The following is an 11337-nucleotide window of genomic DNA, read 5'->3' as shown; positions in this document are numbered from 1 at the left end:
TAAGACATACCAAGTCTACAGATATACAGTTAGTAACAGAGTCTAAAATGCGAGTATATACATAGATGGGGGGGGGGGGGGGGGGAAGCTGTCCATTGAACGACAGGTTGAGATTTGTACCATTACCGGGGCCAGTTTTGCGATGCTCTCCCCCGAAGGTGCTCTTTAAGAGAGGTTTTGAAGGTAAGTATAGTTTTACTTTGCTTTACAGTTGTGGGAAGAGCGTTCCACCTTGATGTGGCATAATTGCGAAACGTGTATTCCCCCTTTTTTGTGCCAAATCTGGGTTTCACATGATTTGTGGAGCTCCCTCTGGTGTTATGATCATGGTATTCCTTGACCTTTGGGAATAATTTTGACATGTACATGGGTACCATAGAGGTGTAGTGGATCTTGTAGACCAGGCCCATTGTAATAGCTATACTCTGCCGTCTACTCTAAGCCATCCTAGGTTGTCAAAGTGGGCAGAGGTGAGGTGGGTTCTAGATGAAAGGTCAAGCAGTAGTCTGACCAGTTTATTTTGCGATGTTTGAAGTTTTATTTTTAGTGCCTTGGAGGTGCTATGGTACCATGACGTGCAAGCATAGTCATAGTACCCTTGAATGAGTGCTCCTGCCAGAGTTTTCAGGGTGTTTTTGTTTACCAGAGAGGAGATCCGGTATAGGAATCTAGTTCTTTGATTGACTTTTTTTACAATGATGTAAGATACAGTCACTAAACAATACAGATGTGTAGTTAAGGTCAAAATGAATATGAAAAACAATCGGAAGTGCCATCAAAAATGGTTCAAAATGGCGTCTTGACAGTGATACCGTCACAGGGTGATGGTTTAGCTCTATTTATGGGTAACTACCAAAGCCTGAGTAGAATATCTGTCCTTTAACTGATAAATGCTATATTTACTTGGTCCTGGGTAAATCTTTAATTAACAGTAACAAATTGATCTTGTCTACACATATTAGACAATTTGGCTCACACATTAATCACAAAACTTGGGCACTATACATTGTGTGAATTGATCCAGGAGAAATCACTTGACCATATGTAGCACACTTTAATCTGACTTCCCTGTTATGATTAATGGGAAATGCAGCCGGTCCTAAGGGTTTTGGTGATAATGGGAACCCTTATCCTCAGCCTTAGCCTCAGTCGGAAACAGCTCCCAGTGATTGGCTCTTGTCGGAGGTGTTGGATGCAATCACCATAACAGGACTATGGAATATAAAAGAGCCTGCTGTGTTGCTTGAATAAAGCTTAGGGTTTTGAATTTCTTGTCATTACATTATTTGAGAATAGATTCGGTTTTTGTAGCTTGGTTTGTCAAAGTTAACAATACAATAATAAGAGAGGTGTTGAAATGGTTTTCTGTCCTGGCATTGTATTTGTCTTCAATGGAGGTTTAAAGACATTAAGCATCCAATTCACCCCCTTTTGAAATTACATGTCTATCTGTATTACGGCTACTTAATCATTTAAATGAAAATGATTGAGAATTGAGAATACATTATTTTATCATCATCACCAATGCTGTATTAATAATTATGTGGGAAATGTACAAAAGCTCAACATAATACAAATTATGAAAATACACCCAACAGATAAAACACAAACGTTCAATAATAAAAAAAACCTGCTCTAAAACAAGGAAATACATTCACCAATTTGACATAAAATAAATGTTGATGAAGAAACCCAGAAAAGACAAGCAAATACAGTCCAACACAACATTACTATTCTTCAATATGCACTCTTGCTTCTATCACATGAAGTTAGATACATGCAACTAAATAAACAGATTGAGATCTCTTTGTATTCTTAGTAAATGGATGTGTTGGTGAAGAATGGGTTAAGAAGCATGTGTTGCATCTGTATCAAACACTGAAGGTCAATTCACTTGTCTTATTGTAATACAGGGAGTCAAAAGGCCTGTAAGTGAGTGCTTGACATTTCCGTCCTGGCCAAATGTTGAGCTGTATTCTGTGCGATAGAAGAGAGATGTTTGGAGCCATTAACACCTGTTATCAGGAACATTAGGGTGGTAGAGCTGGCCTGTACATTTGTGTTATGTTATACAAGTATGTCCCACTTTCTATGTTTTTACAGAATAACAAATCAGTTATATAAGATAGATGCAGGAACAGATAACAGCGTATTCAGAATGGAGCAGCTGACGTAAATAAGCACAACATGTGGCGCTCTGCTTTAATAATGTAACTCATTAGGGATTTTCTTGAAAGCTTGAAATATCTGAGCATCTTCATTTTTTCTCTGCTTTCACCGAGCGCACTAAATAAAGCCAGTTTATTAGGCTTTGCAGACATGAGACCCATGAAGCATTGGATGTGATTGTGTCAAGACAAAGCTTTCATATTCATAAAGCATACACAACAAACATATGTCTCTGCCAGCCTCCTGGGGGTTCGAGGTGGCTCGGCTGGCATGTCATCCCCTTTGGTTTCTCCCAATTATTTCTATCTCTCTCTTCATTGTGAACTCTCAGATAAAGGTAACATATCAGTAGCCTGTTATCAGCCGCGCTCATGCATGAGCACGGCTGATAACAGGCTACTGATGCACACATCTCCCTCAGGCAGAACAACCCAATGGCAGTGATCGTATTCAAGAGCAAAATGTCAAAGCCATTGTGTCAGCATGTGTTAAGGGACTTGTGAAACAAATGTGTTCTTCCCTCAGAGTGAGATACCCTTATTGATCCCTACTGGGGACATTTGGTTGTTGCAGAAAACACACAGGAATAAATAGAGATTTGTACGCAGAAAAATACAAGGTGTTTATATAATATAATAAAACAAAATAGGAAACTACACAGTAGGATTTGGAGACAAATAGCATGGTATAGACAGTCATCCGACGTGAGGCTGAGTGTTTCCTGGAGAAATTGATTATTTCCAAGACGGAACATTTGACAGAACATAGGAAGCAATTTGATTTCAGAGTCAAGTGTGACGGCTAGGTTAGTACAGCGATGTGGAGGGAGGAAAGCTGCAAGCAGCAGAGAGAATGCTATAGTAAAATGCATACCAGTTTTCTATGCTGTCAACATTTCATAGTCAGCTTGTGTTAAGTGTCAGTTTGATTAATTGAAGCAAGATATTCTACAGTAATGTCACAGCTGTGTTTATCTTTACATTGCTAGTGTATCATTATTTGACATCATAATTATCAACTCTTTAATTCACAACATAGCTTTCAGAAGCAGTGAGATCATGTTCATGTTAATATCTATTGATTTAATCGCAACTAGGTAATCCTAATGACAGTTCAAATGTACAGTATTAATAGCACATCATTGCTGTGTACAACAGAGTACAAAGCGATTGTTTAAGTGGCATTGTTGGCTACAGATAGTGTTATTACTGGACAAGTCAACAAGTCACTGACTGTCAGAACAACCCATCACAAGAGGTTGATGTGCAGGATATGACCAACCACACTGCCATCTAGTGATGCCATCCTGCTGAGATAATCAAGACTAAAAAAGAGCATGCTGTATTGACATGATACAAACTTCATTTTTTTAAAAGCCAACGTTGCTTACTGAGTTTCAAATACACATTTGTGGGTGATTGTAGTAAAACGCCATCATACTTTATTGTAGAAGTTATTGTCAGCAACAATTCCACTCCTGCTTTACATACACTATGATCAACATTTCACTTGTTGAGCTTATCAGTGTTTCACCACTTGCTTAGTAAAGATAACAGCCCATTACTTTATTTCTACTTACTGTAAATGAGCACATTAGGACACCACTGTTTATTTTCTTTCCATTACATGTAAATGAGAAGCACTAGGAGATGAATGGACTCATAGAGGCACAAACCGTTTGCTGGCCTGAGTAAAGTTCACAGAACCCTCATATACTGATGGCTAACTTTAACCTCTGCGTTCACGGCTCCACTATTTACTTTAGTTTCTGGATGCAGTCAATGGTCTGCAGGAAGCATTGGTCCAGAACGAGGGAATACCTCTGAGGAGAAGGATGGAGAAAGGAGTCATTCAAAGCTGGAATGACAAATAGGTGAGGCTGTTTACGTATGCTGTGTTTACATAAGTTTGTGTTTGGTTTGGTGGGTTATTGGGCATTTTGGAATAAATCTACACCTTTCTGCGTAATACAGCTACATAAAACGATATTAAAATTGTTTGGGGAAGTGTAATTTATTTGAAAGTGATGACACTATTAAAAAAATGTAATCAACCACATTATCTGTGACATTAATTTGTGACTGAAATGAAACAGTGAAATTAATATTGAACGGCAATGAGCTTGAATTCAGATCCAATAGCTTGTAATATCTCTCTATCACCAAATATAAGCTTTGTATTAAATGTTTGAGAACATATTGGACATGCTCTACAAAACTGAATTATGAAGTTGTATATTATTAGATTATTTAAGTTAAAAATCTATTTTACAAGAGAGTCATGGCTAAGATTGTCTGCAGACAATTTAAAGCACGCCTAAACAAAAATGTGTTAAGTTCAACATGTTCTCTTGAATTGAATGCAGGAAGGGACCACGTATTTTCACCAACACCTTTTCTCACGCACATTTTGAAAACATTATATGTATTAGGCAATCCTGCAAGGCATGCAGTCATGAAGCTAATGGTATCTCATCTGTTCCTACAATGACATCTCCCTCTACTACATTAAAGCGTGCCTCACCTTCTATCCAGGAGGTATTTAACACAAGCTGTTTTTTGTTACTCTGAGCATAAAGGCTTTCTTCATCACATCCAAACTCTGATATTTTTGTCTTGTGGCACTTTTCTCGCTCAGTCCAATGGGGACCTGCCAATCTCCCACAGGGTCCTGGAAGAAATAGTGCGGTATTTGAAGCAGCACACTAACTCAGCCATGGTTTTAAATTAAGCGTGATGTGGAGGGAGAGGAAAGGTGGAAGGGGGGTTTCTGCTGAAATCCTTTTGGCTACATCGGAAGAAAATAACTCGGATGTTAGTTTGAATGTGGAGCGCAGTCCCACCAGGCTGCGCACGTCCAAGCAACCTTTGGGTTGAGGAGCGAGGCGTGCATTCTGTACATACGTGTGACACGCTCTGGGGACTGTACGGAGGACTACAGTGGGAGTTTGTGTAGCTTGAGCCCTCATTCATTTTCAACCACTATTCCCACACATCTGGTTTTAAGTCAGAAATGATTAGCAGGAATATTTAAAAAGTAATACTGAAATGTATGGGAACTTAACTGGGGTTTTTACTGTTTGGCTTGGCCTGTCACACATTTATGAACAACCATCTGGGGCCAAAAAAAACTCATAACTCTAGGAAAGTCATAGCCATGAATGTAAACAATATATTCAAAACATTTGGTAAAGATTGGGTTTGCCTTCCATTGATTAAATTGGACATTGCGGATAGCTTACAAAACAGACTGTTGCTTTCTATACATGTAATGCACTTCAGGTTACCCGCAGAGGAAAACACATGCAGAGTTTCAATGAAACGTGACTGCAAGCAGAGAAAATCTGAATCAAAAATGTCTGTAATCAGTAGGAACACTTGTCACACCACGGTTACACTTGAAAGCTCTGCTACTCAAATCGCCAAAAGCACAAAGGAACCAACAGAAACCGTCTTGAAAGGTTTAAATGGAGGAAAAGACCTCGATCCGTGTGATGTTTTTTGTGGCAGAGGAGGAGAGCCTGTTTCCTGCAGACTGCTGTGTGTCACATGTGACAGGAGAAGGTAGGGCTCAGCTGGAAGTGAGGCTGAGCAGGGACCGGCCAGTTCCCCTGGTTAGTGTCTAGTCTGGGCTGTCACAGAGCCTGCAGGAAAACATGCTTGGCTTGTCTCATCGCTTCATTGCAGAGCTGCCAGTCATGGTGGAGAGTGCTCTTTAGCGATGCCCTCAGCGCCTGCGTTTCCTCCAGCTAAATGACCAACCAGGAGACAACAAACAAAAGCAACATGGACATCTCTGTGCTGCCCAAACATGAGGGCTTGAAATGAGCACTGTCCATAAACAATATGTCCTTTGCCAGGCATCATTTTTTCTGTCCTCTTGTGCAAATCTTGAGTTGGAAAAACAAAAATCTTGCTTCTTTTAAAGTAAGATGTTGACAAATGACAAGCAATTTTTCCGACCATCTACCAGTTCCTGTTGCTCGGCGACTGCTGCCCCACTGGTTCTGGGGGAAAAGTGCTTCTTAGGGGCAGAGCTCTGATGGCAAGAAACAAGATAGACATGGTATAATACTTATAACATAGTCAGGGAATTTAAAAAAAAGAGGAAAAATGTCAAATCTATTTGAAATGGTCACATCACACTGACTGTAACTGACCTTTGCATACCAGTTTTTCCCTTGCTGACTGCCCAGTCCTTACTTTGGATCGATTTGTGTCGACTCCACCTGCTTTTCGAGGATCGTGCGGCGCTCCTCCTGGTTCGTCTCTTTTTCTCTGGAATATTTAAGCAAGGTCTCTGATTAAAAATGTATTTAAAATGATTACATTCCCTCATCGATGGTGACTTTAGAGATGCACTAATGAGACTTTAGATGGACATAGATTCATTGATAGATTTACTAACTCATTAAATAATCGTTTAATAGAGAAGTAGTCAGCAATACATAACAACCTGCAGTGCTAAGAAAACCATATCAAGAATCCATGGCTCTGAAAAGAGCTTGTATTAAGAACCACAAATTAAAATAATTTTTGGGTGGTGAATCAGAGGCATCATTTTGATGTCTGATGCACACAAACAAGCCACATGAAAATATAATCTCAGAGGTTCAGTGTTTCTCATGTGAATCATTTAATAGACACGCAAACAAACAAAGTCTCAGCGACTCATGGAGTCTCTCCTTCTGAGCACAGGGGGTTTTATAGCCATTACACTGAGTGCGCTCATATCAGCTGAATATTGTGGACATTTTGAAGAACTTGGGCCCCTGAAAACAACACTGAAAAACAACTTGCTCAGTCCAACACATTTATTGTGTAGCAAATTATAAATAGAGTAGCAGGGTGTCCACTTACTTGAATTCTATACTGCTTCCCACAGCAGGCAACACCAGTTTATGACCGAATTTAGAAACAGAACTGCAAAAATATAAAAATAAATGACTCTCTGAAAAACAGGCATCAAACAAAATCAAAACAGTCTGAGTGACTTGTTGTAAAAGATGTCTTAAAAAACAAGTCTTACTGTAACAGTTAGCAGAAAAGAATAATTTAAGATTCAATTAAAAGATCTGACTGATTCCATTCAAATAATATTTGATGTATGCATATCCAATGATAATTAAGCACACGTTTCATTACTGTACATACCCTGAACATGTTGTTCTTTTGTCAATGTCTCCCTCTTCAGGCGCAAATCCTGAACTGCAAAGTGTTGTCTTGGACTGCCTCTCATCGCTCTCTTGCTGCAAACATTGATTGTATATCATGAATGCATTTTTTTTTTTAAAGTATTGCTATGTTTTGAAGGGACATCTTACATTTTTGTTCCATTTAATTGAAATACATTAACGTTGAGTTTGTCTTTCATTCCCATAGTTTTGCATTTGAGTGGTTTTACCTCGACAGACAGCTGCTGTATTTGGTCCTCCAGTTCTTTGATTCTGGCCTCTCTCTCAGCCACGGTCTGCCTCAGCCTGTGGATGACAGCGTTGTGCTGAAAAGGCTCGCTGCTCTGCTGTTGTCTCAACGGGGTCTCCTGGCTCTGGACATTTTGCTGTTGGCCGAGCTGTCTCAGCACCTCCTGCATCTGAGACTGCTGTTTCTACCAGAAATAGAAGAGGCGGTTATTGTTAAGAGCAATTTACAGGCTAGGCGTATCACAAAAGATCCTTCTTCCTGTAGTCTGTGACTCATTTTAACTCGTAAATGTGATTTATTTATTATTCCCAATAACAGAGGGGTTTCTTTGGAAGTTTTTCCTTGTCCTATATGAGGGTCTAAGGACAGAGGTTGTTCATATTCATATTCTGAACAAACTTTAAAGTCCCCCGAGACGAATGTTGAATGTGGGGTTTTGGGCTGTATAAATAAAGTTTGATTTATTGATTGTTTGTGCCTGTGTAACACAATCTGAACTGTGTACTTAATAAGTCATTAGATGTGTTAACTATTAGATGCCTTTAATGGAGCATTTGCTACAACCTGAAATGTGTGTAGAAATAATATAAAGTGTACTAACATAGATATATTCTCATGTCTCATAGCCTTACCAGCAGGGCATCCACTAGCTCATTATCATGTTTTTCCTTTTCCAGGAGGGTGGAGATCTGGACCTTCAGACATTTTATTTCGGTACACAGAGATTTGTTCCTGGCTTTAGAGGCTTCCAACTTTTTCTTCACATCCTCATGGTCCTTCAGGATGGCCTCATAGTCCGCTGAGATCCTCTGGAAGAAGAACAGGGTCTCATCAACAAATACTCATATTCAAATGCATTTACAATTCATGATACACACCTCATATGCCTCCCTCTTTTCCTTTTCGATGGTGCGGATGTAGCTGAGGTTCCTCTCTTGAGGAAGGGTTTTCTGGAGGACTTTCTTGTCAAAAAGCTCTTCCTCCAAACTCACGATGCTTGGCTGTCTCTGCTGAGTTGACTGGTTCAGCTGCTGCTCCAGGTCCCGAACCTGTTGCACAACACCCAGTTATGTTCACGTTGAGTTTGGTTGTTTGATTTATATTTTTGCTTTTTTATAGTGACTATACAATGTATTTTTAACTCTGTGACTAGCTGAATGACTTCGAGGTGGATTGTTATGAGTTTCAGCTTACCCTTGTCTGAAGAGCCATTATTTGCTGTGATCGACCTCTAAAGCTCCCAGGGCTGTTCAGTAATTGCTGAAAGTTGACCTCCTCTCCAATCTCACTGGTCAAAACCTACAGTACAGTTCATATTTTAGATACGGAAGTCAATGCTGATTAATCATTTCAATTAGAGTAGCTACAGGTATAACATCATTCTACCTTCTGAGCTACTTTCAGCTCCTGTTTGGCGGACTGAACCTGGTTGCGATACTCAGTTGCTTTCAGCTGGGCAGCAGCTAGTTTTTCCTGAAGAGATTTCACCATTGGATGTTCCTGCTTTTGTGAACAGATAACACACAATTCAGAATAAGTTGCCATCATTCAAATAAAAACGTTGTGGGAATTGTTCACATTTATTCTTACCTCACAGTCTTCTGATGTCTTGTACTGTGACTTTGTAATAATCTTTTGCCCAGGTGGAGAGAACACCAACGCCGCCTGCAGCTATAGGGAGAAGCATAAGTGACACGTATATATTGTTTATTCCCTTGGTAACAAATTATTTCACAAATATAATTAAAAAAACATATCTTTGTCTGAGTAATTATTGAATTTAAAGGTGTAAGGATTTGTGTGACATCAATCTGCAAATCAAATGTCACAATGAAAACTCAGCTACCTCCTTCTCAAGCACTTTGACTCTGTTGCTGTTTTGCTTAGATTTAATTTTTTCTCGCTCAATTTCAACATTAAGCTCTCGATTCTTCTTGGACAGCTCAACAATCTTGGTAGCTGCGATATCCCCTGCCAGGCCCGACGTGCCTAAATGGAGGAGAGGATAAGTCACAAGGAAGCTCTGCCATCATACTGTGGTGCAAAGCGTTGGTGTTTTACCTGCTAATACCAGTCGCTCTTCTTCTCTTTTCTTGTTCAGGTGTTTAATTTCAAAATCTTTCTCACTCAGTAGTTTGAAGAGCCGACCATTTTCATCCTTTAACTCCCTCAGCTGGTCTAGCAAAGGTTGTTTGTCTTGCAGTAGTCTATAGGGAGGTCATTAAGAAAAAATAGACACTAAATAGATAACAGTGGTTCAATGCAAGTATAAAAACATGATTCTTCAACAATAAATAGTTGATTAGAATGTATTATTTATATGTTTAGTGCAATTAATAAAGTTTCATAACAAATACAAATGTACCATACAAAACTATATTTTAGCCAGGACTCACATGTGCTCGACATTCTCTGCCTGAATACCTTGCTTAGATAGATCCAAATCATCCTGGGTTTCAATGGGTTTAAGCTTATCTGGTTCTTTCTCCTTTGTCCGATCCAGTTTTCTTTTCTCCTGCTGTTTTTGTAGCGCTTGGAACTGAAGCCGTAAGTCGTTCATTTCATCCTCATGCTCCATGATCTATGATTTATAGCATAAGAACAACTTATAAAGGTGGAAAATAGTTAAAAGTTGTGGGGGCATTTGGTTAAAGTTATATCATGGGTTTTTTATGTATATTCCTCTGGATTTGAAGTTAATAGATTTGGCATGTTTGGTTTAACTTAATCAAATAATAAATAGGCACATTTTCCGAGCTTGCCAATTGGTAGTTTCATTGCATATATTTGACCATTGACCAAATCCAAGAACTTCTTTAAATAAATACCAAAAAGGTAATTATTGTGAGGATTACAGCAAACATGAGACCATCATATCTTTATAGCTCCCAGAGATAATGACATACAAGACCTCCTTCTTGTTGTGCAAAGTCCATGACTGTCAGGAGGTTGTTATTGATGACCACACTGACCTTTATTTGAAAATGCATGAGCCGTAACAGACCGAAACTGACAACTTTAAGCAAAATAAACACTATGCTAGATTTCGTAACGAGCAATTAGCAAGCTTCTGTTGACGATAATATGAGTGCCTGTGAATACACAGATGTCATGACAAATTCGTGTCTTCAAACTTCTTACTAAGTAGGCTTCAGTTACATTTGAAAAAAACTAAGAAAAATAACTCACCCGTGGTGTATGTGTCCAAGTACCGTCCTTTTAAAACACATTTGAGTCTGTTTCGCAACCTTTTGAAGCGAATGTGGAAAAACCCTTCCACGCTGATTGCGACGCTACTGTGTCCATAGCAACGGCACTCTAGAGAGTTAGGACAAGATCTCGCGAGAGCAATAATGTAGCTCTGGGAACAACATAGCATAAAATTACGTTTCTCCATGTTAATATTATTACCAAGCAATATCCTAAAAGACCATTGGAGGGCGACATACATTACAAAGTGTCTCAGTCACTATTATGCAAACACACATAAGCACATGTATTGTGTTGTCATGGAAGATATTGGCCTCTGGTGTTTTTTGACCATATACATAAAAATGGCAATGGAATCCTCAATTGGAATTATTTTGATTAAAAAAAACTGTAAATAAATGATATAGTGTAACATGATACATATCAGTTGGCATCAGCATACTCACAAGAAGAGCATAGTCACAATGACACAGCATTTAAGAGCCTCTTGCCAACATGAAATGACGCATTTCATTTCCTGTTGATCTTAGGGTGG

At 39.1% G+C, this 11337-nt stretch overlaps 1 protein-coding gene across 4 annotated transcripts; it reads right to left on the bottom strand.

Annotated features, from left to right (window-relative positions):
• Positions 1-2777: 2777 nt before the first annotated feature.
• ccdc13 (coiled-coil domain containing 13) lies at positions 2778-10906 on the bottom strand. Of its 4 annotated transcripts, none has more exons than XM_034234407.1 (14): positions 10782-10906; positions 9989-10173; positions 9654-9799; positions 9439-9581; positions 9183-9263; positions 8979-9095; positions 8787-8891; positions 8471-8641; positions 8225-8401; positions 7573-7776; positions 7323-7417; positions 7029-7091; positions 6329-6446; positions 2778-6207 (listed from the first exon to the last, which is right to left on the bottom strand). In XM_034234407.1, exons 2-13 carry the CDS (start codon positions 10168-10170, stop codon positions 6368-6370), a joined length of 1563 nt encoding a protein of 520 aa, XP_034090298.1. In that variant the 5' UTR covers positions 10171-10173; positions 10782-10906; the 3' UTR covers positions 2778-6207; positions 6329-6367. The 4 variants fall into 4 exon arrangements, with proteins under 4 accessions (XP_034090298.1, XP_034090299.1, XP_034090301.1 ...); XM_034234408.1 differs by having other exon boundaries at positions 6339-6446; XM_034234410.1 differs by having other exon boundaries at positions 7573-7770.
• Positions 10907-11337: the final 431 nt, after the last annotated feature.

Source organism: Gymnodraco acuticeps, unplaced genomic scaffold, assembly GCF_902827175.1.
Source record: "Gymnodraco acuticeps unplaced genomic scaffold, fGymAcu1.1, whole genome shotgun sequence".
In the NCBI taxonomy this organism is placed as follows: Eukaryota; Metazoa; Chordata; class Actinopteri; order Perciformes; family Bathydraconidae; genus Gymnodraco; species Gymnodraco acuticeps.
The sequence above is the reverse complement of the archived record's forward strand: the minus strand, read 5'-3'. Positions and strand labels throughout refer to the sequence as shown.